This window comes from Rhinoderma darwinii, chromosome 7, assembly GCF_050947455.1.
Source record: "Rhinoderma darwinii isolate aRhiDar2 chromosome 7, aRhiDar2.hap1, whole genome shotgun sequence".
Taxonomy (NCBI): Eukaryota; Metazoa; Chordata; class Amphibia; order Anura; family Rhinodermatidae; genus Rhinoderma; species Rhinoderma darwinii.
This window is the reverse complement of record NC_134693.1, coordinates 145,166,507-145,189,692: the sequence shown is the minus strand read 5'-3', so window position 1 is coordinate 145,189,692 and position 23,186 is coordinate 145,166,507. Positions and strand designations below refer to the sequence as shown.

The 23,186-nt window shown below is 46.6% G+C and overlaps 1 protein-coding gene across 1 annotated transcript; it reads right to left on the bottom strand.

Moving 5' to 3' along the window:
• Positions 1-339: 339 nt before the first annotated feature.
• Positions 340-22,561, bottom strand: RHOA (ras homolog family member A). Its single transcript, XM_075832013.1, has 5 exons — positions 22,209-22,561; positions 3,719-3,876; positions 3,519-3,639; positions 1,442-1,572; positions 340-1,025 (listed from the first exon to the last, which is right to left on the bottom strand). The coding sequence occupies exons 2-5, from the start codon at positions 3,872-3,874 to the stop codon at positions 852-854; spliced, it is 582 nt and encodes a 193-aa protein (XP_075688128.1). The 5' UTR covers positions 3,875-3,876; positions 22,209-22,561; the 3' UTR covers positions 340-851.
• Between the last annotated feature and the right edge of the window lie 625 nt (positions 22,562-23,186).

Sequence of the window (23,186 nt, the reverse complement as noted above, 5' to 3'; positions counted from 1 at the left end):
CCCGATGTTACACTGACCACTACCCCCAACATGTGAGGCCGCAGACCTTATGAACACAACACCGCTCCAACTGCAGGACCCCCATCACCTAGAAGAAGCCACCGCCGGCAGCCATGATAGCGCCACGTGCCAGTGCTTCACCCGCCCTGCAGCCGATGCCAACAAACCGCCCCCTCCTAATATACCCTCATAGCCGCGCATACTGAAACCACCACCCCCCCCCCGGATATTATAAGAACCCACCGACACAGCACCCCCTGCTGGAACAAGTGTGGCCATGATGGACAACCCTCATCATCCGCAGTAACTTCTCTATGACAAACGCAATGCTACAAGATGGACACAGAAAATTATTTTATTTACCAACGCCACATATAAAAAAAAAACAAAGACCCCGACGAGACTCCCAAATGAGTCCTATCAGTGCCAGCGGAACTCCTTTACTGCGGGTAAAGCTCAGCGCTCCATTTATATTAAGCTGCAATAGGAAAGGTAACGCTGCGCGGCCATCACCACGAGCACCTGCGAGGTGTGCGGTGTCCCCCCCCGATGAATTATACCGAGGGGGGGGGGGGGGGGGAGGTTCTAACAGCGGCTGAGACGGTGTATAAATAAGCGCGCCCCGTGGTTAGTGAAGCCGGTCGTGACACGGAATGTGAGGCGTTAGATCTATATATGGAGAGCACGGGCAGTCACACGACTTCTTTATAAAATCTCTCAACTCATTACAGAATAAATGGAAAAGACAGAGGCCGTGAGAACACGCGAAAGATTAACATCACTCCGGGGGTCTCTCGATGCGGCCGCTCTCACAGGGGGAGGGGTGGTGGGGTGCGCGGGAGGCTCATCCATCAGATTAGAAGGCACGTGGTTTTCTTCTTGCCGCGCCTGGCTTGCAGGGCAGCCCGTGTGGCCAGCTCAAACACTTCCCTGACGCCGTCCTTCGTCTTGGCGGAGCACTCCATGTAGCCGTAGGCAGAGATCCGGTTGGCCATATCACGTCCTTCTTCAGGTTTCACCGGCTCCTGAGATCAAGGACAGAAGAATTACAAGAGACCAAAAACCGAGAAGCAGCAACAACGGACTGTTTATCTGGATCCCTCTAAAAAGGGGGGGGGGGGGGGGGTCTGGTCACACACAGCGACCAATCAGAATGAGTTTATGAAATGTCACTGGAGTCGGATTGGTCACTATAGGGGGACCGCTCCACTGGGGTCACTTCTGGCTGTTTGGACCCTGGTAAGTGACAGTCTCTAGTGAGGTCTGGGATGTGGCGTCGCGCTGTGACCTGTACGACGCTACAGGCCGGCGTGACGTCACCCGTTTATATATGACTTCACTGTGAGCAGGAGGGGCGGCGAGAATCCTACACCGCGAGGTCCTGACGCCGGGTCCACCACATATAGAGCAGAACACGGGCATCAAGGGGGCGCCTACAAACCTGCTTCATCTTGGTCAGCTCCCGGCGGGTGTGCTCGTCATTGCGCAGGTCCTTCTTGTTTCCGACCAGGATAATGGGCACATTAGGGCAGAAGTGTTTTACCTCAGGGGTCCATTTCTCAGGGATATTTTCTAAGAACATAGACAGACAATGTTACCACGAGAGCAGAAGAATCACAGCCGCACGGACAGACAATGTTACCACGAGAGCAGAAGAATCACAGCCGTACAGACAGACAATGTTACCACGAGAGCAGAAGAATTACAGCCGCACGGACAGACAATGTTACCACGAGAGCAGCAGAATCACAGCCGCACGGACAGACAATGTTACCACGAGAGCAGAAGAATTACAGCCGCACGGACAGACGTTATCACGAGAGCAGCAGAATTACAGCCGCACGGACAGACGTTACCACGAGAGCAGAAGAATCACAGCCGCACGGACAGACAATGTTACCACGAGAGCAGAAGAATCACAGCCGCACGGACAGACAATGTTACCACGAGAGCAGAAGAATCACAGCCGTACAGACAGACAATGTTACCACGAGAGCAGAAGAATTACAGCCGCACGGACAGACAATGTTACCACGAGAGCAGCAGAATCACAGCCGCACGGACAGACAATGTTACCACGAGAGCAGAAGAATTACAGCCGCACGGACAGACGTTATCACGAGAGCAGCAGAATTACAGCCGCACGGACAGACGTTACCACGAGAGCAGAAGAATCACAGCCGCACGGACAGACAATGTTACCACGAGAGCAGAAGAATCACAGCCGCACGGACAGACAATGTTACCACGAGAGCAGAATTACAGCCGCACGGACAGACAATGTTACCACGAGAGCAGAAGAATCACAGCCGCACGGACAGACAATGTTACCACGAGAGCAGAAGAATCACAGCCGCACGGACAGACAATGTTACCACGAGAGCAGAAGAATCACAGCCGCACGGACAGACAATGTTACCACGAGAGCAGAAGAATCACAGCCGCACAGACAGACAATGTTACCACGAGAGCAGAAGAATCACAGCCGCACGGACAGACAACGTTACCACGAGAGCAGCAGAATCACAGCCGCACGGACAGACAATGTTACCACGAGAGCAGAAGAATCACAGCCGCACGGACAGACAACGTTACCACGAGAGCAGAAGAATTACAGCCGCACGGACAGACAATGTTACCACGAGAGCAGAAGAATCACAGCCGCACGGACAATGTTACCACGAGAGCAGCAGAATCACAGCCGCACGGACAGACAATGTTACCACGAGAGCAGAAGAATCACAGCCGCACGGACAAACAATGTTACCACGAGAGCAGCAGAATCACAGCCGCACGGACAGACAATGTTACCACGAGAGCAGAAGAATCACAGCCGCACGGACAGACAATGTTACCACGAGAGCAGAAGAATCACAGCCGCACGGACAGACAATGTTACCACGAGAGCAGCAGAATTACAGCCGCACGGACAGACAATGTTACCACGAGAGCAGCAGAATTACAGCCGCACAGACAGACAATGTTACCACGAGAGCAGAATTACAGCCGCACAGACAGACAATGTTACCACAAGAGCAGAAGAATCACAGCCGCACGGATAGACCATGTTACCACGAGAGCAGAAGAATCACAGCCGCACGGACAGACAATGTTACCACGAGAGCAGAAGAATCACAGCCGCACAGACAGACAATGTTACCACGAGAGCAGAAGAATCACAGCCGCACGGACAGAGCTGCGCACGACTAAAATCCGACGTAAATTTATAACGCTAAATGGCCATTAGAACATATGAAGCGCGTTACATAATATCAGGTCAAGCAGCGGAATGTGGGCGGAGTGTCCGTATCGCCTCGTGCACGCACAAAACCATCACACCCACCGTCCACAGCAACAGCCTGCACGCCAGACACGAGACGATCCGGGGTGAACATCACTGCTATTCTGGGTAACATTGGAGCGCCGGTCACCGGGAGCAGAAGCCCCCACTGACTACAGGCGCAGGATTGTGGTTCTCCAGACAGCGGCCCCCCCTCCCCCGCAGCATTGACACTTACCTAAACTATCGGGGCTGTCGATGGAGAAGCACATTAATATAACGTCTGTATCCGGATAGGACAGAGGCCGCAGCCTGTCATAGTCCTCCTGCCCGGCCGTGTCCCAGAGCGCCAACTCCACCTGAGAGAAAAGCAGCCGTTAACAGCAGCCGCACCCGTCGTCCCCCCCCCCCCGCCGGGCCCTGGGGCTGTGAACCTACCTGCTTCCCGTCCACTTCAATGTCAGCCACGTAGTTCTCAAACACGGTGGGCACATAGACCTCCGGGAACTGGTCTTTACTAAACACGATCAGGAGACACGTTTTTCCACACGCTCCGTCGCCAACAATCACAAGTTTCTTACGAATGGCGGCCATCACTGCGGAGAGAACAGGTCAGTGAGGAGCGGACAGAACACACAGGCCTCAGCCGGCGCATCATCCCCTCCAATGTCAGGCCGATCATTGCCATATACAGCGCAGGACCCCTCACCATCGCCGCAGGACCATTATTAGTGTTACCATCCCCCACAAAGCTCCGGATTACAACGACTTTGCTTACGGCAGCGACATTCTAGATATCATTTTACCACAAAACCGGAAATAAAACCAACAGGAACCGAAGTCGCCTGCAGCTCGCACAGAATCTCCGCTCTACCGCCGGGTTATACCCGCGGCGTCCAGACCAGTAGAATGGCAGAGACTCCGCGCCCAACACCCATCAGAGGGGACCCTGCACTGACGGCTGCGGAGACGCGTCTGATCGATACATCTAAAGAAAGGAGCGCCGAACACAGCACCTTCTAGTATTCTCTGTTATCAGCTGCTGAGTGGAACACCTCGAGTCCGTGAGCCTCACACCTGTATATACTGAGCCTCACACCGGTATATACTCATATACTGAGCCTCACACATGTATATACTGAGCCTCACACCTGTATATTCTGAGCCTCACACCTGTATATACTGAGCCTCACACCTGTATATACGCATATACTGAGCCTCACACCTGTATATACTCATATACTGACCCTCACACCTGTATATACTCATATACTGACCCTCACACCTGTATATACTACTACTGACCCTCACAACTGTATATACTCCTATACTGAGCCTCATGCAGCCCCCCCCCCCCCTTTTAAGGAGTTCATTGAATTTGGGAAGTTCTTTAAAGAGAAGGAAACCCCATGATTTTTAGTCCCAGAATCCACGATTCACAGGACATGTGACCGTTGTCTAATCTCCGGGGCCCGCTCAGGTCATGTTCTGTAGGGACCCCCTAGACTGGCGGTTATCACACCGACCTTACAGTAAAGCGCGCCCGCACTGGACAGATCCCAGGAGCCAGGGACATTGTCGGTTTTTCTCTATCGATACCTCCTGGAGCCGTGTACTGGGCCCCTAAATTCTACAGCTCCAAAGTCCTGTACAAGTGAACGAGCCGAGGCCGGAGGAGAACACCGGCCACAAAACAGACGCCTGCAGTCCCTGACAGCGGGACCATTATAGACCTCCACACTCTACAGGCATCGGGCGTTGGGCTCCGGTTTCATATACTTGACCCCCCCAGGGAGTTTCAGAACTCTGCATCTTTGGCTAAACTGTCCACAAGGTCTCGGCACCAAATCCTGGGATAAACGCGGCCAATAGGGCTTCACGTCAGGTAAGGGTTAATAGCCGCATCGAAAATAAAAAACGGCAAAACGTGCAGATTACAGGCGGTCTCCGTCCGTAAATATAAAAATCTCTCCTTTCCCAGGACCGCGCACGAGAACATGAGCGAGCCTGGGGGTCCTGCAAGCAGAAAATCATTCACGACGGCCGAGGCGCTCACTTGTCCCAGTTTGTGTTCGGTGCAGCGTAAACCAGGAATAAGACGGAGGTAAAGCAGCCAGGGGGGCGCAGAGGGGTCAGGTCTGCAGAGTCTCCGGACACAGGAATCACCCCGGCTAAATATTACAGATGTCAGAACGCTGCATAACGGAGGAAAGACAACACCACCCACAGCGGACCTGGAGTAAGAGCTGGAAACCCCCCAGAGTGCAGAGCTTATAATAGTGCTGGAGTGATATAAGAGGAGCGGCTGATATCAGTCACATATGATGTAATGTATCTGGAGGATATAATAGTGCTGGAGTGTTATAAGAGGAGCGGCTGATATCAGTCACATATGATGTAATGTCTCTGGAGGATATAATAGTGCTGGAGTGATATAAGAGGAGCGGCTGATATCAGTCACACATATGATGTAATGTCTCTGGGGGATATAATAGTGCTGGAGTGATATAAGAGGAGCGGCTGATATCAGTCACACATATGATGTAATGTCTCTGGAGGATATAATAGTACTGGAGTGATATAAGAGGAGCGGCTGATATCAGTCACACATATGATGTAATGTCTCTGGAGGGTATAATAGTACTGGAGTGATATAAGAGGAGCGGCTGATATCAGTCACACATATGATGTAATGTCTGGAGGATATAATAGTACTGGAGTGTTATAAGAGGAGCAGCTGATATCAGTCACATATGATGTAATGTCTCTGGAGGATATAATAGTACTGGAGTGATATAAGAGGAACGGCTGATATCAGTCACACATATGATGTAATGTCTCTGGAGGATATAATAGTACTGGAGTGTTATAAGAGGAGCGGCTGATATCAGTCACACATATGATGTAATGTCTCTGGAGGATATAATAGTACTGGAGTGATATAAGAGGAACGGCTGATATCAGTCACACATATGATGTAATGTCTCTGGAGGATATAATAGTACTGGAGTGTTATAAGAGGAGCGGCTGATATCAGTCACACATATGATGTAATGTCTCTGGAGGATATAATAGTACTGGAGTGATATAAGAGGAGCGGCTGATATCAGTCACATATGGTGTAATGTCTCTGGAGGATATAATAGTACTGGAGTGATATAAGAGGAGCGGCTGATATCAGTCACACATATGATGTAATGTATCTGGAGGATATAATAGTGCTGGAGTGTTATAAGAGGAGCGGCTGATATCAGTCACACATATGATGTAATGTCTCTGGAGGATATAATAGTACTGGAGTGATATAAGAGGAGCGGCTGATATCAGTCACATATGATGTAATGTCTCTGGAGGATATAATAGTACTGGAGTGATATAAGAGGAGCGGCTGATATCAGTCACACATATGATGTAATGTCTCTGGAGGATATAATAGTTCTGGAGTGATATAAGAGGAGCGGCTGATATCAGTCACACATATGATGTAATGTCTCTGGAGGATATAATAGTACTGGAGTGATAGAGGAGCGGCTGATATCAGTCACACATGATGTAATGTCTGGAGGATATAATAGTACTGGAGTGATATAAGAGGAGCGGCTGATATCAGTCACACATGTGATGTAATGTCTGGAGGATATAATAGTACTGGAGTGATATAAGAGGAGGGGCTGATATCAGTCACACATATGATGTAATGTCTGGAGGATATAATAGTACTGGAGTGATATAAGAGGAGCGGCTGATATCAGTCACATATGATGTAATGTCTGGAGGATATAATAGTACTGGAGTGATATAAGAGGAGCGGCTGATATCAGTCACACATATGATGTAATGTCTCTGAAGGATATAATAGTACTGGAGTGTTATAAGAGGAGCGGCTGATATCAGTCACACATATGATGTAATGTCTCTGGAGGATATAATAGTACTGGAGTGATATAAGAGGAGCGGCTGATATCAGTCACACATATGATGTAATGTCTCTGGAGGATATAATAGTACTGGAGTGTTATAAGAGGAGCGGCTGATATCAGTCACACATATGATGTAATGTCTGGAGGATATAATAGTACTGGAGTGTTATAAGAGGAGCGGCTGATATCAGTCACATATGATGTAATGTCTCTGGAGGATATAATAGTGCTGGAGTGATATAAGAGGAGCGGCTGATATCAGTCACACATATGATGTAATGTCTGGAGGATATAATAGTACTGGAGTGTTATAAGAGGAGCAGCTGATATCAGTCACATATGATGTAATGTCTCTGGAGGATATAATAGTACTGGAGTGATATAAGAGGAACGGCTGATATCAGTCACACATATGATGTAATGTCTCTGGAGGATATAATAGTACTGGAGTGTTATAAGAGGAGCGGCTGATATCAGTCACACATATGATGTAATGTCTCTGGAGGATATAATAGTACTGGAGTGATATAAGAGGAACGGCTGATATCAGTCACACATATGATGTAATGTCTCTGGAGGATATAATAGTACTGGAGTGTTATAAGAGGAGCGGCTGATATCAGTCACACATATGATGTAATGTCTCTGGAGGATATAATAGTACTGGAGTGATATAAGAGGAGCGGCTGATATCAGTCACATATGGTGTAATGTCTCTGGAGGATATAATAGTACTGGAGTGATATAAGAGGAGCGGCTGAGATCAGTCACACATATGATGTAATGTCTGGAGGATATAACAGTACTGGAGTGATATAAGAGGAGCGGCTGATATCAGTCACACATATTATGTAATGTCTCTGGAGGATATAATAGTACTGGAGTGATATAAGAGGAGCGGCTGATATCAGTCACACATATGATGTAATGTCTCTGGAGGATATAATAGTGCTGGAGTGATATAAGAGGAGCGGCTGATATCAGTCACACATATGATGTAATGTCTCTGGAGGATATAATAGTACTGGAGTGTTATAAGAGGAGCGGCTGATATCAGTCACATATGATGTAATGTCTGGAGGATATAATAGTACTGGAGTGTTATAAGAGGAGCGGCTGATATCAGTCACACATATGATGTAATGTCTCTGGAGGATATAATAGTACTGGAGTGTTATAAGAGGAGCGGCTGATATCAGTCACATATATGATGTAATGTCTCTGGAGGATATAATAGTACTGGAGTGATATAAGAGGAGCGGCTGATATCAGTCACATATGATGTAATGTCTCTGGAGGATATAATAGTACTGGAGTGATATAAGAGGAGCGGCTGATATCAGTCACACATATGATGTAATGTCTCTGGAGGATATAATAGTACTGGAGTGATATAAGAGGAGCGGCTGATATCAGTCACATATGATGTAATGTCTCTGGAGGATATAATAGTGCTGGAGTGATATAAGAGGAGCGGCTGATATCAGTCACACATATGATGTAATGTCTCTGGAGGATATAATAGTACTGGAGTGTTATAAGAGGAGCGGCTGATATCAGTCACATATATGATGTAATGTCTCTGGAGGATATAATAGTACTGGAGTGATATAAGAGGAGCGGCTGATATCAGTCACATATGATGTAATGTCTCTGGAGGATATAATAGTACTGGAGTGATATAAGAGGAGCGGCTGATATCAGTCACATATATGATGTAATGTCTCTGGAGGATATAATAGTACTGGAGTGATATAAGAGGAGCGGCTGATATCAGTCACTTATATGATGTAATGTCTGGAGGATATAATAGTACTGGAGTGTTATAAGAGGAGCGGCTGATATCAGTCACACATATGATATAATGTCTCTGGAGGATATAATAGTACTGGAGTGATATAAGAGGAGCCGCTGATATCAGTCACATATATGATGTAATGTCTCTGGAGGATATAATAGTGCTGGAGTGATATAAGAGGAGCGGCTGATATCAGTCACATATGATGTAATGTCTGGAGGATATAATAGTGCTGGAGTGATATAAGAGGAGCGGCTGATATCAGTCACACATATGATATAATGTCTCTGGAGGATATAATAGTACTGGAGTGATATAAGAGGAGCCGCTGATATCAGTCACATATATGATGTAATGTCTCTGGAGGATATAATAGTGCTGGAGTGATATAAGAGGAGCGGCTGATATCAGTCACATATGATGTAATGTCTCTGGAGGATATAATAGTGCTGGAGTGTTATAAGAGGAGCGGCTGATATCAGTCACATATGATGTAATGTCTCTGGAGGATATAATAGTGCTGGAGTGTTATAAGAGGAGCGGCTGATATCAGTCACACATATGATGTAATGTCTCTGGAGGATATAATAGTACTGGAGTGATATAAGAGGAGCGGCTGATATCAGTCACATATATGATGTAATGTCTCTGGAGGATATAATAGTACTGGAGTGATATAAGAGGAGCGGCTGATATCAGTCACATATGATGTAATGTCTCTGGAGGATATAATAGTACTGGAGTGATATAAGAGGAGCGGCTGATATCAGTCACATATATGATGTAATGTCTCTGGAGGATATAATAGTACTGGAGTGATATAAGAGGAGCGGCTGATATCAGTCACATATGATGTAATGTCTCTGGAGGATATAATAGTGCTGGAGTGATATAAGAGGAGCGGCTGATATCAGTCACATATGATGTAATGTCTGGAGGATATAATAGTGCTGGAGTGATATAAGAGGAGCGGCTGATATCAGTCACACATATGATGTAATGTCTCTGGAGGATATAATAGTGCTGGAGTGATATAAGAGGAGCGGCTGATATCAGTCACATATGATGTAATGTCTCTGGAGGATATAATAGTGCTGGAGTGTTATAAGAGGAGCGGCTGATATCAGTCACATATGATGTAATGTCTCTGGAGGATATAATAGTGCTGGAGTGTTATAAGAGGAGCGGCTGATATCAGTCACACATATGATGTAATGTCTCTGGAGGATATAATAGTACTGGAGTGATATAAGAGGAGCGGCTGATATCAGTCACATATATGATGTAATGTCTCTGGAGGATATAATAGTACTGGAGTGATATAAGAGGAGCGGCTGATATCAGTCACATATGATGTAATGTCTCTGGAGGATATAATAGTACTGGAGTGATATAAGAGGAGCGGCTGATATCAGTCACATATATGATGTAATGTCTCTGGAGGATATAATAGTACTGGAGTGATATAAGAGGAGCGGCTGATATCAGTCACATATGATGTAATGTCTCTGGAGGATATAATAGTGCTGGAGTGATATAAGAGGAGCGGCTGATATCAGTCACACATATGATGTAATGTCTCTGGAGGATATAATAGTGCTGGAGTGATATAAGAGGAGCGGCTGATATCAGTCACATATGATGTAATGTCTCTGGAGGATATAATAGTACTGGAGTGATATAAGAGGAGCGGCTGATATCAGTCACATATATGATGTAATGTCTCTGGAGGATATAATAGTACTGGAGTGATATAAGAGGAGCGGCTGATATCAGTCACATATATGATGTAATGTCTCTGGAGGATATAATAGTACTGGAGTGATATAAGAGGAGCGGCTGATATCAGTCACATATGATGTAATGTCTCTGGAGGATATAATAGTACTGGAGTGTTATAAGAGGAGCGGCTGATATCAGTCACACATATGATGTAATGTCTCTGGAGGATATAATAGTGCTGGAGTGATATAAGAGGAGCGGCTGATATCAGTCACACATATGATGTAATGTCTCTGGAGGATATAAGAGGAGCGGCTGATATCAATCATATAGACTGTTCTCAGCACGGAGATATGTGAGACAAAGTAGTGATCACAGGGGTTGGGGGTCAGTAGAGAGGGGGGACTGGTAATATTCTGCTATTATGGAGTATGACATACACGATGCAGATAACCGCCGGGATCCTAAACCATTCATAGTATAAGCAGGGAGCGCCCCCCCCCCCCCCCCAGCACAGGAGCTGCCCAGGCCGTCATATTTTTCCTCTAGTAGCGGCAGGAGTCTGGACAGAGGCCGAGCTCAGAACCACCAGCGTCTCAGGACAGAAGACGTCAGCCAGTGGCGGATCATCAGACGGACGCCCGAACTGCACGTCAATGTAAAAATCAGAGAACTAAGCAGCGCCGCTCATGATGGGGAGGAGGGGCAGGGAAAGCTCGGTGGCGGTCACACGGTGAGGTCAGTTTGGTACTCGCCTCCTGCCAAGCGGATCGGCCGACACATAGTGGGGAGTGGGACCGCCAACCACAGAATGAGGCGCCAGGTCTCCTCGGGGTGGGTGCTGACCTCCATACAGTTGATCTGCTGCGCTCCTGTATATCTGGAGGTTATTACGTCTTTGATGGTTCGTTCTCTCGTCAGCACTTCCTTCTCCTGTTCTATATGGGCCGGTGATCACTATAGGTCGTTATATACGTCTCCCTGGGCTACTTATTGTATCTAACACAGATTTTCTATTTTTGCATCACATCCATTTTGCTGATTATTCTCTTTTGGCTGCCGCGTTCCCTTACGGTTCACGTTTACGTGTCTAATTGTTATTTAGGGACCCCATTAACACCATTGGTTTGGTTGGAGGTTGTTCATGTTATGTTGAAATGTCAGAAGATTTGATGGGTGGTCCGAGCATTAAGACCCCCACCGATCGCTAAAACAAAGTGGCAGAAGCGCTGAGGTGACCGCGGTGCTTGCTGGACGCACAGCACTCCGAGGAACGCCGATCAGAAGCGGCGCAGCGTTCAACAGAGCGCTTCAACCACTTCACTTCAGCAATCAGTGGGGGGGGGGGGTCGCGGTGCTCAGACCCCCCACCGATTAAAAGAGCTGACAAGGCACGATCACATGTCAAAAGGTTTTTTCAAGTTTAGACGAGGTTACAATTTATTATTATTATTATTATTATTAGTGCATCTTCCTAAATATTTTATATTAAAAGTGATTTGTACTTTGAGATACAGCTGCTTTATATCCTGAATACAGAGCAGCTGTATCTAGTGCTAAAGCATGTATCCGTCAGGTCAGTGGCACTGACGGGTACAGTGTGAGCGGGTTGGGTTGCGGTGTCAACAGCCCAGGGTACACAATCCACCACTGACCTCAGCCCACAGGTTGCGCCCCAAGTGGTCGGCAGCATTAAAGCTCCGTGTACAGGAGACACCGGAGGGGGTTCACACAGCGATGAGTAAACGTTCCGGTGCGACCGATTCAGAAAGTGAGAACATCTTCTGCTGCGCTAAGAAGGTCAACGCTACAACTACGGTGGGTAAATAAAGACCTAACGGTAAAAACAAGGAACCCGGGTTACCACGCCGACCGAGCCACGTGACCACCACGTGTGGTGACCACCACGTGTGAAGACCTCCGGACTGGACACAGAATCACAGCAACTATTGCAGCACGCAAGGCCGCCCTCATTAACACCTCCTGTCCTCAGACCTCTGCTGCACGGCCATCACATTAGGACATGATGAAGGGGATATCACAGAGCAGCCCAGAAAACTCTGCAATAAAATCTGCCGTATGTGACCGCGCCCGAACAGTCGCAGCTTTTCAGGAAATTAAAGGGGAACCCCCAGTTAAATGTGAAAAAAATGTGAAACCGTTCAATATTAACCTCTCTGTTTACGGATGTAAAGCTGCTGCACTCAGAAGACCCCATGATAACACTTCCTGTCTTCATTACTGGCAAGCTCAGCATTCTCATCAGCACGTTGTGCGACTCCTTATTCACGGGAATGTCCACCATAGGCCACCTCCAGGGTTCACGCCACTTACGACGTGCCCGTGCTCTGAACCCACAACATCCCTATGACAAGCCTGAACGTGACAGAGGTTAGGACAGAAGATGTTGTCCAACTCAGAGCGGAGCAGCCCCGGCCTGACCTCCAGCACTAATAGAAAGGAAACAGATTTCACACTTCCTGCGCCGCGGACACGTCTGTTGTAATTAACATTGTGAAAATCCTCTGTTAATCCTCCTAGAAATGTATAAATAAAGCTAACAACTGAATGGTATCGTTCCTCTGAGAAAAGGGCGTGTCCCTACCGAGTCGGCGACTGAGCACTGATTGGACACGATCAGACATGAATATCCGGACACCAATCATTTTATCACTACATATAAACCGGCTTCTTAACCCCTTCCTGACCAGGCGCCCATGTTTACGTTTTGGCCGTGTGTCAATTTAAAAGCAACCTGTTCTATTATTTTTCCACCCTACGTGGATTTGGTCTGGTTTTCCTCAGAACATGTTGGGCTTCCACATTGTGTAAAAAAGAATAGATATATTCGGCTTTTTTTGAAAAAAATGGAAAACAAAAAAAGTTTAAAAAACTGAATGTGATTTGATGTGATTTGTTTTTACATCCGGTGCAGCCGCCGGGTGATCTCCTGAATACACATTTGGCAACTTCACCTATAGCAAATATGTGTGCGTCTTACACGCTGGCCACCAGGTGGCGCCTACAATGAGTGCTGCGCAAACATGTCCAACACCGCTCCGCTGACCCCGTCTGACCGTTACAGAGGTGACTCCTCAGGACAGGCCATCAATATCTGATCGGTCAGTATGATCGCTGCTCCCCCTGTGATTGGCGGACAGGCGTGTAGCGGCGGGTCAGTGTTACAGCCGTCTCTCCCATTCAAGTGTATTCTGTAATATTACAAGAGTCCGCGATTCAGTGCGAGACGTAAAGGAAATGCAGGGGAAGCGGCGATCATCGCGGCCCCTTCTATAGAGCCGATGGACGGGGGTGCGGGGAGACCGGCCACCACCGATCAGATATTAACGGCTTATCCTGATAGGCAATCAATTTTTGTGGACTGGAAAACCCCTTTGACACCCCAAAAATGATGATTTTATGGAAAGGAGACCCCAAAGTATTAATTTAAACGACAAAGATTTAAAAATCTGCCGTGTAAAACGTCTGCAGCGCAATCTCCTCTACTCGCCTTGTACTGGAATCCACCACATCCAACGTCACCCTAAGGCCCAGGTCACACAGCTTTTTGGCGCCGATTTGGACGTGGAAACCGCATCGGAATAAGCGCTAATATATGGCCAAAAGAGTTTTTTCCCGGACAACTGGCCAAAGATCGCCGTGTCCCGCAGCCTTCACCGCAAGGAATAAAAGTCAATGGGGCTGCGTTGCGACCTGCGACACGACAGTTTGGATTTCTCGCAACAGTCATGACGTGGAAACTCGTGCGTTGCGACAACCACATTGACTTATTACATGCAATGTAGGCTGCGGGACAGAGCGATCTTTGGCCGGTTGACCTGTGTCGTGCGTGGCCAAAACCTCCGTGTAGGAGACAAATTTATTTATAGAGAATTTTTTTTTACATGACATTCTTCTCCCTCTCGCAGTCCACCAGGGAGGGGGAAGACGAAACTGGTGATCGCTGGGACCGGCTGTCACAGCGATCACCTGACCAGAGACCACTCTGAAGCTCGGTGATAGACAGCGGTGTCATGGAGCTCCTTACCGTCGGCACGCGTGTGATCACATAGCCGAGCTCCTTACAGCTGGCGGGTCAGCACTGCGGTTATATGTGGTTGTCACAATTATCACTCAGCGAGGTCGCCGGTTGAAGTTCCATGATACAGACGTCTAGAAACAGCAGCACAGAGCTAAATGCCGCCGGGCAGCGCCAAACCTGCAGGACGCTCCGGAACGGCCCTGCTGAGATTATCGCGGAGCGCCTGGACGTTTATAGTCTATGGGCGGTTCACAAGTGGTTAATCTACTTGCGTTTTGGGATCAAGGCACCGGTCGATGGACCAGTCACGTGATCCTTTCAGTCTGTAGTTCACTAGTTATTGATGAGGCGCCGACACCGCTACACTGGACGGCTTCTCTCGTCACTCCGTGTCCGGGCATCATTCAGCATGTGACCAAAAGGGACTGGCACTGATGCCAATGGTTTACTGAGCCAGGCCCCTTATAGCACGGTGCCTGCGCAGGGCATAACCGGCCATGTGACTCCCCCTGTCCAATCTGCGGCCGCTCCTTATCGATACCAATGGCGTTATTCTTCTATGTCGGGGTGATCTGGGTGGAGGGCGTCATCACGAGACCTTCAAGATTAGGAGCTGCAGTGAAACGCGGAAAGTGTGAGATTTATTAGAGGAGACGCAGGAAGGTGGACTTGGGGCGGAACAATTTACGAAGGCAGAGGGATGTCAAGGGCGGAGATGTGTGCAGAGAGAGGACAGCAAAGCATCATGGGACATGTAGGGAGAGAGCCAAAGAACGGCGGAGTCACATCTGCCGCCGGGAAGCCTCAGTGTTTGTGGAGCCATATAAATGTAAGAACAGATGAGATTACTACACGGGGAGCGAGGATCTGCGGGATTGCTGGATCTTTGTCCCAGAGACAGCGCAGCATAAACCTGGTGACGGCCTCCCCGGAACTCCTGAACCTCGCAGCCGAGTTTAGGTCTTAAAGGGGTTACAAGCATTAACAGACATTTTATCTCGCAAAACCCCTTTAAGGCTCAAAGACCGCGTGTCGCTTTATGTGGTAATAACTTCTGAGAGCCTTTATTAATTCAAGCAATGCGGAGAAGGTTTTCTCGTGACACACTGGACTTTATGTTAGTGGTAAAACTTGGTGGTCCATTCAGTTATTATTTGTGAAAAATAGCAAAATTGAGAAAAATTTGGAAAAATGTGCAGGTTTCTGAAATGAAATGTACCCGCTTGTAAGACAGACCGTTTACCACACAAAATGGCGACTATTCCCCTCCCCCACACGTCTGCTTTATGATGGGATCGTTTTTTAAACATCCTTTTATTTTCTAGGACGTTCCAATGATTGGATCAGAAGCCGCAATTTCTCATATTTTCAAGTCAATTTCCAAAGCCTTTTTTTGGGGACCAGTTCAGATGTGAAGCAGCTTATATTAGAAACCCCATAAAACACCCCATTTTAAAAACTTCACCCCTCAAAATATTCAAAACAGCATTTGGAAAGTTTAACCCTTTACTCCGATTCCTGTGAAAGGCCTAAAGTGGGGGTGAAATTTACACACTTCATTTTTTTTTTCTTGCAGAAATTCTATTTGAATCCATTTTTTCGGTACCAGAAGGTTTTACCCGAGAAACAGCTCAACATTTATTTCCCGGGTTCTGCAGTTTTTAGGAATATCCCACCCTGTGTGGTGATGGACTGGAGCACCAGCCTCAGAAGCCAAGGAGCCCGGAGTGGATTTTGGGGCCTCCTTTTCATTATATTTTAGGCCCCGTGTCTGGTTTGAAGATGTCTTGTGGGGCCAAAAAGGAAACTCCCCAAGGAGACCCCATTTGGCAAACTAGACCCCTCTGGGAATTTACCAAGGGGCATGGTGAGCGTGTAGACCCCACAGGTTGCTGGCTGCATTTGGTGGAATTAGGCTGTGAAATGGTTTTCCCGATAAAACATGCAAATTTTGACAAGGAATAAAAGGAGAAAAAGCCGCCCAATATTTGTAAAGTAATTTCTCCCGATTTTTGGCAAATGGCAATACCCCACAAGGTCAAACTGCTGGTTGGACACACGGCGGGGCTCAGAAAGGCAGGAGCGCTATTTGGCATGTCGATTTTGCTGGATCTGTTTCCGGGTACCATGTTGCATTTGTAGCTTCTGACGTACAAGTACAGGGGAAACCCCTTAAAAGTGACCCCACTGTGGAAACGAGACCCCTTGAGGAACTCGTAGTTTTCATGGGGTGCATAAAAAGTAGAATAAAAACGGATGAGGCGCGGTGACCACAAAACAGCAATTCTACTATTGCTTTGTTTTTTTACAGCGTTCACCGTGCGCTATAAACGACGGTCACTTTATTCTGCGGCCGATGCGATGACGGCCATAGCAGAAGTTTATAGTTTGTTCGTTTTAATATTTTTTGGCGTTTGAACCGTAAAACTTAAAAACACATTTCCTTTCTGCGTCGCCTTATTCTACGAGCCAGAACTTATTTATTTTCCCATCAAGAACGCCGTGTGGGACTTGTTTGCGTAACGAGCTGGAGTTTCGATCAGGACCATTTTCGGGTACATGAGACTTTTTGATCTTTATTCCATTATTTGGGAGGTGAAGCGACAAAAAACAACAGCGATTCTGTTCTGGTTTATTTACTTTAAGGCGTTCAACGCGCGGGATAAATACAATTTTGCAGTTCCGGCCGTTCTGGACGAGGCGACACCAATTATGTGTTTACTCTTTTTAATAAAGGACTGATGAGGGAAAAAGGGGGATTTTTACTTCTATTGCCTTAAAACAATGATTTTCATACCTTTTTTAGTACTCTGGGAGATAAAGGCATGAACCACTGACGGCTATTCTACATGCGTAGTGCAGCGTATTAGAGCTGTCGGCTACTCACTGACAGCAAGCAGAGTGGGGCCTGCCTTTGACAGCACCTACTAGGCTTCCGTAGATGGAGTAGCCAGAGGCCACTGTCAGGCCTCCGGTTGGCATAGCAACTATCGGCACGTGTGATCACGACGCGGGGCATCAATGGTGGTGTAACCCCTTGGAAAGCCGCGATCGCTCTTAAACCTGGCTTCTAAAGGGTTAATCGGCGGGGACCACCGCAGTCGGTCCCTAGGGAAGTAGCTGCAGCAACTGCTGTGTGTCCCACGACGTACTATTCAGTCACCGAGTGTGAACAATGCGCTCAGCATGAAGGGATGGAACGTCGTGGAGCGGGAACGGGTTAAGGCCGGGTTCCCACGTAGAATAAACACTGCAGAATTTGCGCTACGGTGTTCGGTGCGGAGGTTTCACAGCATTCACAGTAGCAGCAAAGTGGATGAGGTTTACAAGGACTGAAGTCCTCGCTGCGCAGCGTAAATGTTAACGGACCCCGCGGTGCGGAGATTAAACCATCACAATCTCATTTTCTGTTGCGTTTTCCTCATTTAATTCAATAGGGAAGAAAAACGCGAAACAGAAAGTCAAGTGTCGAGACCTTCGCGGTGGAATCGCAGCGATGAAGAAATGACTCTTACCCAGAATTCCCTACTTCTCCAGTCCGGCCTCCTGGGATAATGCTTCATTCCATGTAATCGTTGCAGCCAATCGCAGGCACTGTGGTCACATGGTCTGCAGAGTCATCTTAGGAGGCCGGACTACGCACAGAAGAGGGGGGAAGGGAAGTGTAAAAGTTCTTCCAGAACGGCTTCCCACAGCGGAAATTCTGACCGAAAAACCGCGCCACAATGTCACGCAGCGAATGCGACCCGTAGAAACCCGGACCAAGAGGAGGTCACCGCGCCGCACAATCCATATCAGAAGAGCAGCAAATATAGAAGAATATCACCGGTAGAGAGAATGTGAGAATGACAAGTATACACCCCCCCCCCCTACAGGAATATCACACACTATATTATATATACCCCCCCCCTACAGGAATATCACACACTATATTATATATACCCCCCCCCCTACAGGAATATCACACACTATATTATATATACCCCCCCCTACAGGAATATCACACACTATATTATATATACCCCCCCCCCTACAGGAATATCACACACTATATTATATATACCCCCCCCCTACAGGAATATCACACACTATATTATATATACCCCCCCCCCTACAGGAATATCACACACTATATTATATATATATATACCCCCCCCCTACAGGAATATCACACACTATATTATATATACCCCCCCCCTACAGGAATATCACACACTATATTATATATACCCCCCCCCCTACAGGAATATCACACACTATATTATATATACCCCCCCCCTACAGGAATATCACACACTATATTATATATATATACCCCCCCCTACAGGAATATCACACACTATATTATATATACCCCCCCCCTACAGGAATATCACACACTATATTATATATACCCCCCCCCCTACAGGAATATCACACACTATATTATATATACCCCCCCCCTACAGGAATATCACACTATATTATATATATACCCCCCCCCCCTACAGGAATATCACACACTATATTATATATACCCCCCCCCTACAGGAATATCACACACTATATTATATATACCCCCCCCCTACAGGAATATCACACACTATATTATATATACCCCCCCCTACAGGAATATCACACACTATATTATATATACCCCCCCCCCTACAGGAATATCACACACTATATTATATATACCCCCCCCTACAGGAATATCACACACTATATTATATATACCCCCCCCCTACAGGAATATCACACACTATATTATATATACCCCCCCCTACAGGAATATCACACACTATATTATATATACACCCCCCCCTACAGGAATATCACACACTATATTATATATACCCCCCCCCTACAGGAATATCACACACTATATTATATATACCCCCCCCCTACAGGAATATCACACACTATATATATATACCCCCCCCCTACAGGAATATCACACACTATATTATATATACCCCCCCCCCTACAGGAATATCACACACTATACTTATTATATATAACCCCCCCCCTACAGGAATATCACACACTATGTTATATATATACCCCCCCCCTACAGGAATATCACACACTATAATATATATACCCCCCCCTACAGGAATATCACACACTATAATATATATACCCCCCCCCCTACAGGAATATCACACACTATATTATATATACCCCCCCCCTACAGGAATATCACACACTATATTATATATATACCTTATATATACCCCCCCACACTTTATAACCCCCCCACTATACACTATTATATACCCCCCAATACACTATTATATATACCCCCCCACTATACACTATTATATATACCCCCCCACTATACACTATTAATATACACCCCCACTATACACTATTATATATACACCCCCCACTATACACTATTATATATCACCCCCCACTATACACTATTATATATACCCCCCCACTATACACTATTATATATACCCCCCCACTATACACTATTATATATACCCCCCCACTATACACTATTATATATACCCCCCCACTATACACATTATATATCCCCCACTATACACTATTATATATACCCCCCCACTATACACTATTATATATACCCCCCCACTATACACTATTATATATACCCCCCCACTATACACTATTATATATACCCCCCCACTATACACTATGTATATATACCCCCCCACTATACACTATTATATATACCCCCCCACTATACACTATTATATATACCCCCCCACTATACACTATTATATATACACCCCCCACTATACACTATTATATATACCACTATACACTATTATATATACCCCCCCACTATACACTATTATATATACACCCCCACTATACACTATTATATATACCCCCCCACTATACACTATTATATATACCCCCCCACTATACACTATTATATATACCCCCCCCCCACTATACACTATTATATATACCCCCCCACTATACACTATTATATATACCCCCCCCCACTATACACTATTATATATACCCCCCCCACTATACACTATTATATATACCCCCCCCACTATACACTATTATATATACCCCCCCACTATACACTATTATATATACCCCCCCCACTATACACTATTATATATACCCCCCCACTATACACTATTATATATACCCCCCCCACTATACACTATTATATATACCCCCCCCACTATACACTATTATATATACCCCCCCACTATACACTATTATATATACCCCCCCACTATACACTATTATATATACCCCCCCCACTATACACTATTATATATACCCCCCCCACTATACACTATTATATATACCCCCCCCACTATACACTATTATATATACCCCCCCCACTATACACTATTATATATACCCCCCCCACTATACACTATTATATATACCCCCCCCACTATACACTATTATATATACACCCCCCACTATACACTATTATATATACCCCCCACTATACACTATTATATATACCCCCCCACTATACACTATTATATATACCCCCCCCCACTATACACTATTATATATACCCCCCCCACTATACACTATTATATATACCCCCCACTATACACTATTATATATACCCCCCCACTATACACTATTATATATACCCACCCCCACTATACACTATTATATATACCCCCCCCCACTATACACTATTATATATACACCCCCCCACTATACACTATTATATATACACCCCCCCACTATACACTATTATATATACCCCCCCCACTATACACTATTATATATACCCCCCCCACTATACACTATTATATATACCCCCCCCACTATACACTATTATATATACCCCCCCCACTATACACTATTATATATACCCCCCCACTATACACTATTATATATACCCCCCCCACTATACACTATTATATATACACCCCCCACTATACACTATTATATATACCCCCCCACTATACACTATTATATATACCCCCCCACTATACACTATTATATATACCCCCCCCCACTATACACTATTATATATACCCCCCCCACTATACACTATTATATATACCCCCCCCACTATACACTATTATATATACCCCCCCCACTATACACTATTATATATACCCCCCCACTATACACTATTATATATACCCACCCCCACTATACACTATTATATATACCCCCCCCCACTATACACTATTATATATACCCCCCCCACTATACACTATTATATATACACCCCCCACTATACACTATTATATATACACCCCCCACTATACACTATTATATATACACCCCCCCACTATACACTATTATATATACACCTATACCGGTATCCGCTCCATATAACCCGTCGCACAGGCCGCTGTTGTGTTATCCGGGGCCGCGGCCTCTCCTTGACGCATCCGCCGGCTTAAAACAGAGACACCTCGGCCCGGAAGGACCTCACCCTCCCGCAGGCCTGAGCCGCCTCGTCTATCTGTCCCCCGCCCCGGGCCTCACCTCTTGCCTGGCCGTGCTGTGCCGCTGATCGCTGCTGTCCCTCTGAAGAATTTCGGCTAGCGGCTGGCTGATCTCCGGCACTCTACGTGGGTCTCCGTCCCTCCCTCGGGCGGCGGCCGTTATTACCTCACGCGAACTCCGGCTCCTGGCAGCAGAAGAACCGCCCGGCTGAAGCTCGGCTACGTGCGCGTCCACATAGAGCGGGGGCGCGCCGTGATCGGGCAGAATGATGACCAACGTGAAAACGTATTAGGCGCGGCCACGGCAAATGTCACAAGGAGAACAGTACTGCGCAAGCGCGGCCGTGAGCTCTTAAGGCGGGGTCAGGATGAATTGGCGCCCACAGTTCTTATTCACCAACCCGCAGACACTTCCAATACGTTCACTTTATCAGGGGAGAAACCACGCACACACTCATGATCGGGCACAACCGTCGTTATCACACCGAACGCCTGACCCCTTTTCTTTAAATATGGTTTTGGATGTGACGAGTCCAGTGTGGGTGGAGTAAAACATTTCGCCAATTGATAAGTTGGGGCGGAGCATCAGTGGCTGAAGGGCCGGGCGGGGTATAAATAGCAGTGCTGCTATTTCTGCTCTTCACACAGGGAGCTGTGAGGAGGGGAGATGGGGCGGCTGTGTATATGACGTCATCATCCTGTGTATATACAGCCAGACATCACACATACAGGGAGCTGTGAGGAGGGGAGATGGGGCGGCTGTGTATATGACGTCATCATCCTGTGTATATACAGCCAGACATCACACATACAGGGAGCTGTGAGGAGGGGACATGGGGCGGCTGTGTATATGACGTCATCATCCTGTGTATATACAGCCAGACATCACACATACAGGGAGCTGTGTATATGACGTCATCATCCTGTGTATATACAGCCAGACATCACACATACAGGGAGCTGTGAGGAGGGGAGATGGGGCGGCTGTGTATATGACATCATCATCCTGTGTATATAC

Coding starts and splice junctions, on each gene's coding strand:
- RHOA (XM_075832013.1), bottom strand. CDS start 3,874: ATGGCCGCCATTCGTAAGAAACTTGTGATTGTTGGCGACGGAGCGTGT. Junction 3,640..3,718: donor TTGAAGTGGACGGGAAGCAG/GTAGGTTCACAG, acceptor CTTTTCTCTCAG/GTGGAGTTGGCGCTCTGGGA. Junction 1,573..3,518: donor CGACAGCCCCGATAGTTTAG/GTAAGTGTCAAT, acceptor CTATGTTCTTAG/AAAATATCCCTGAGAAATGG.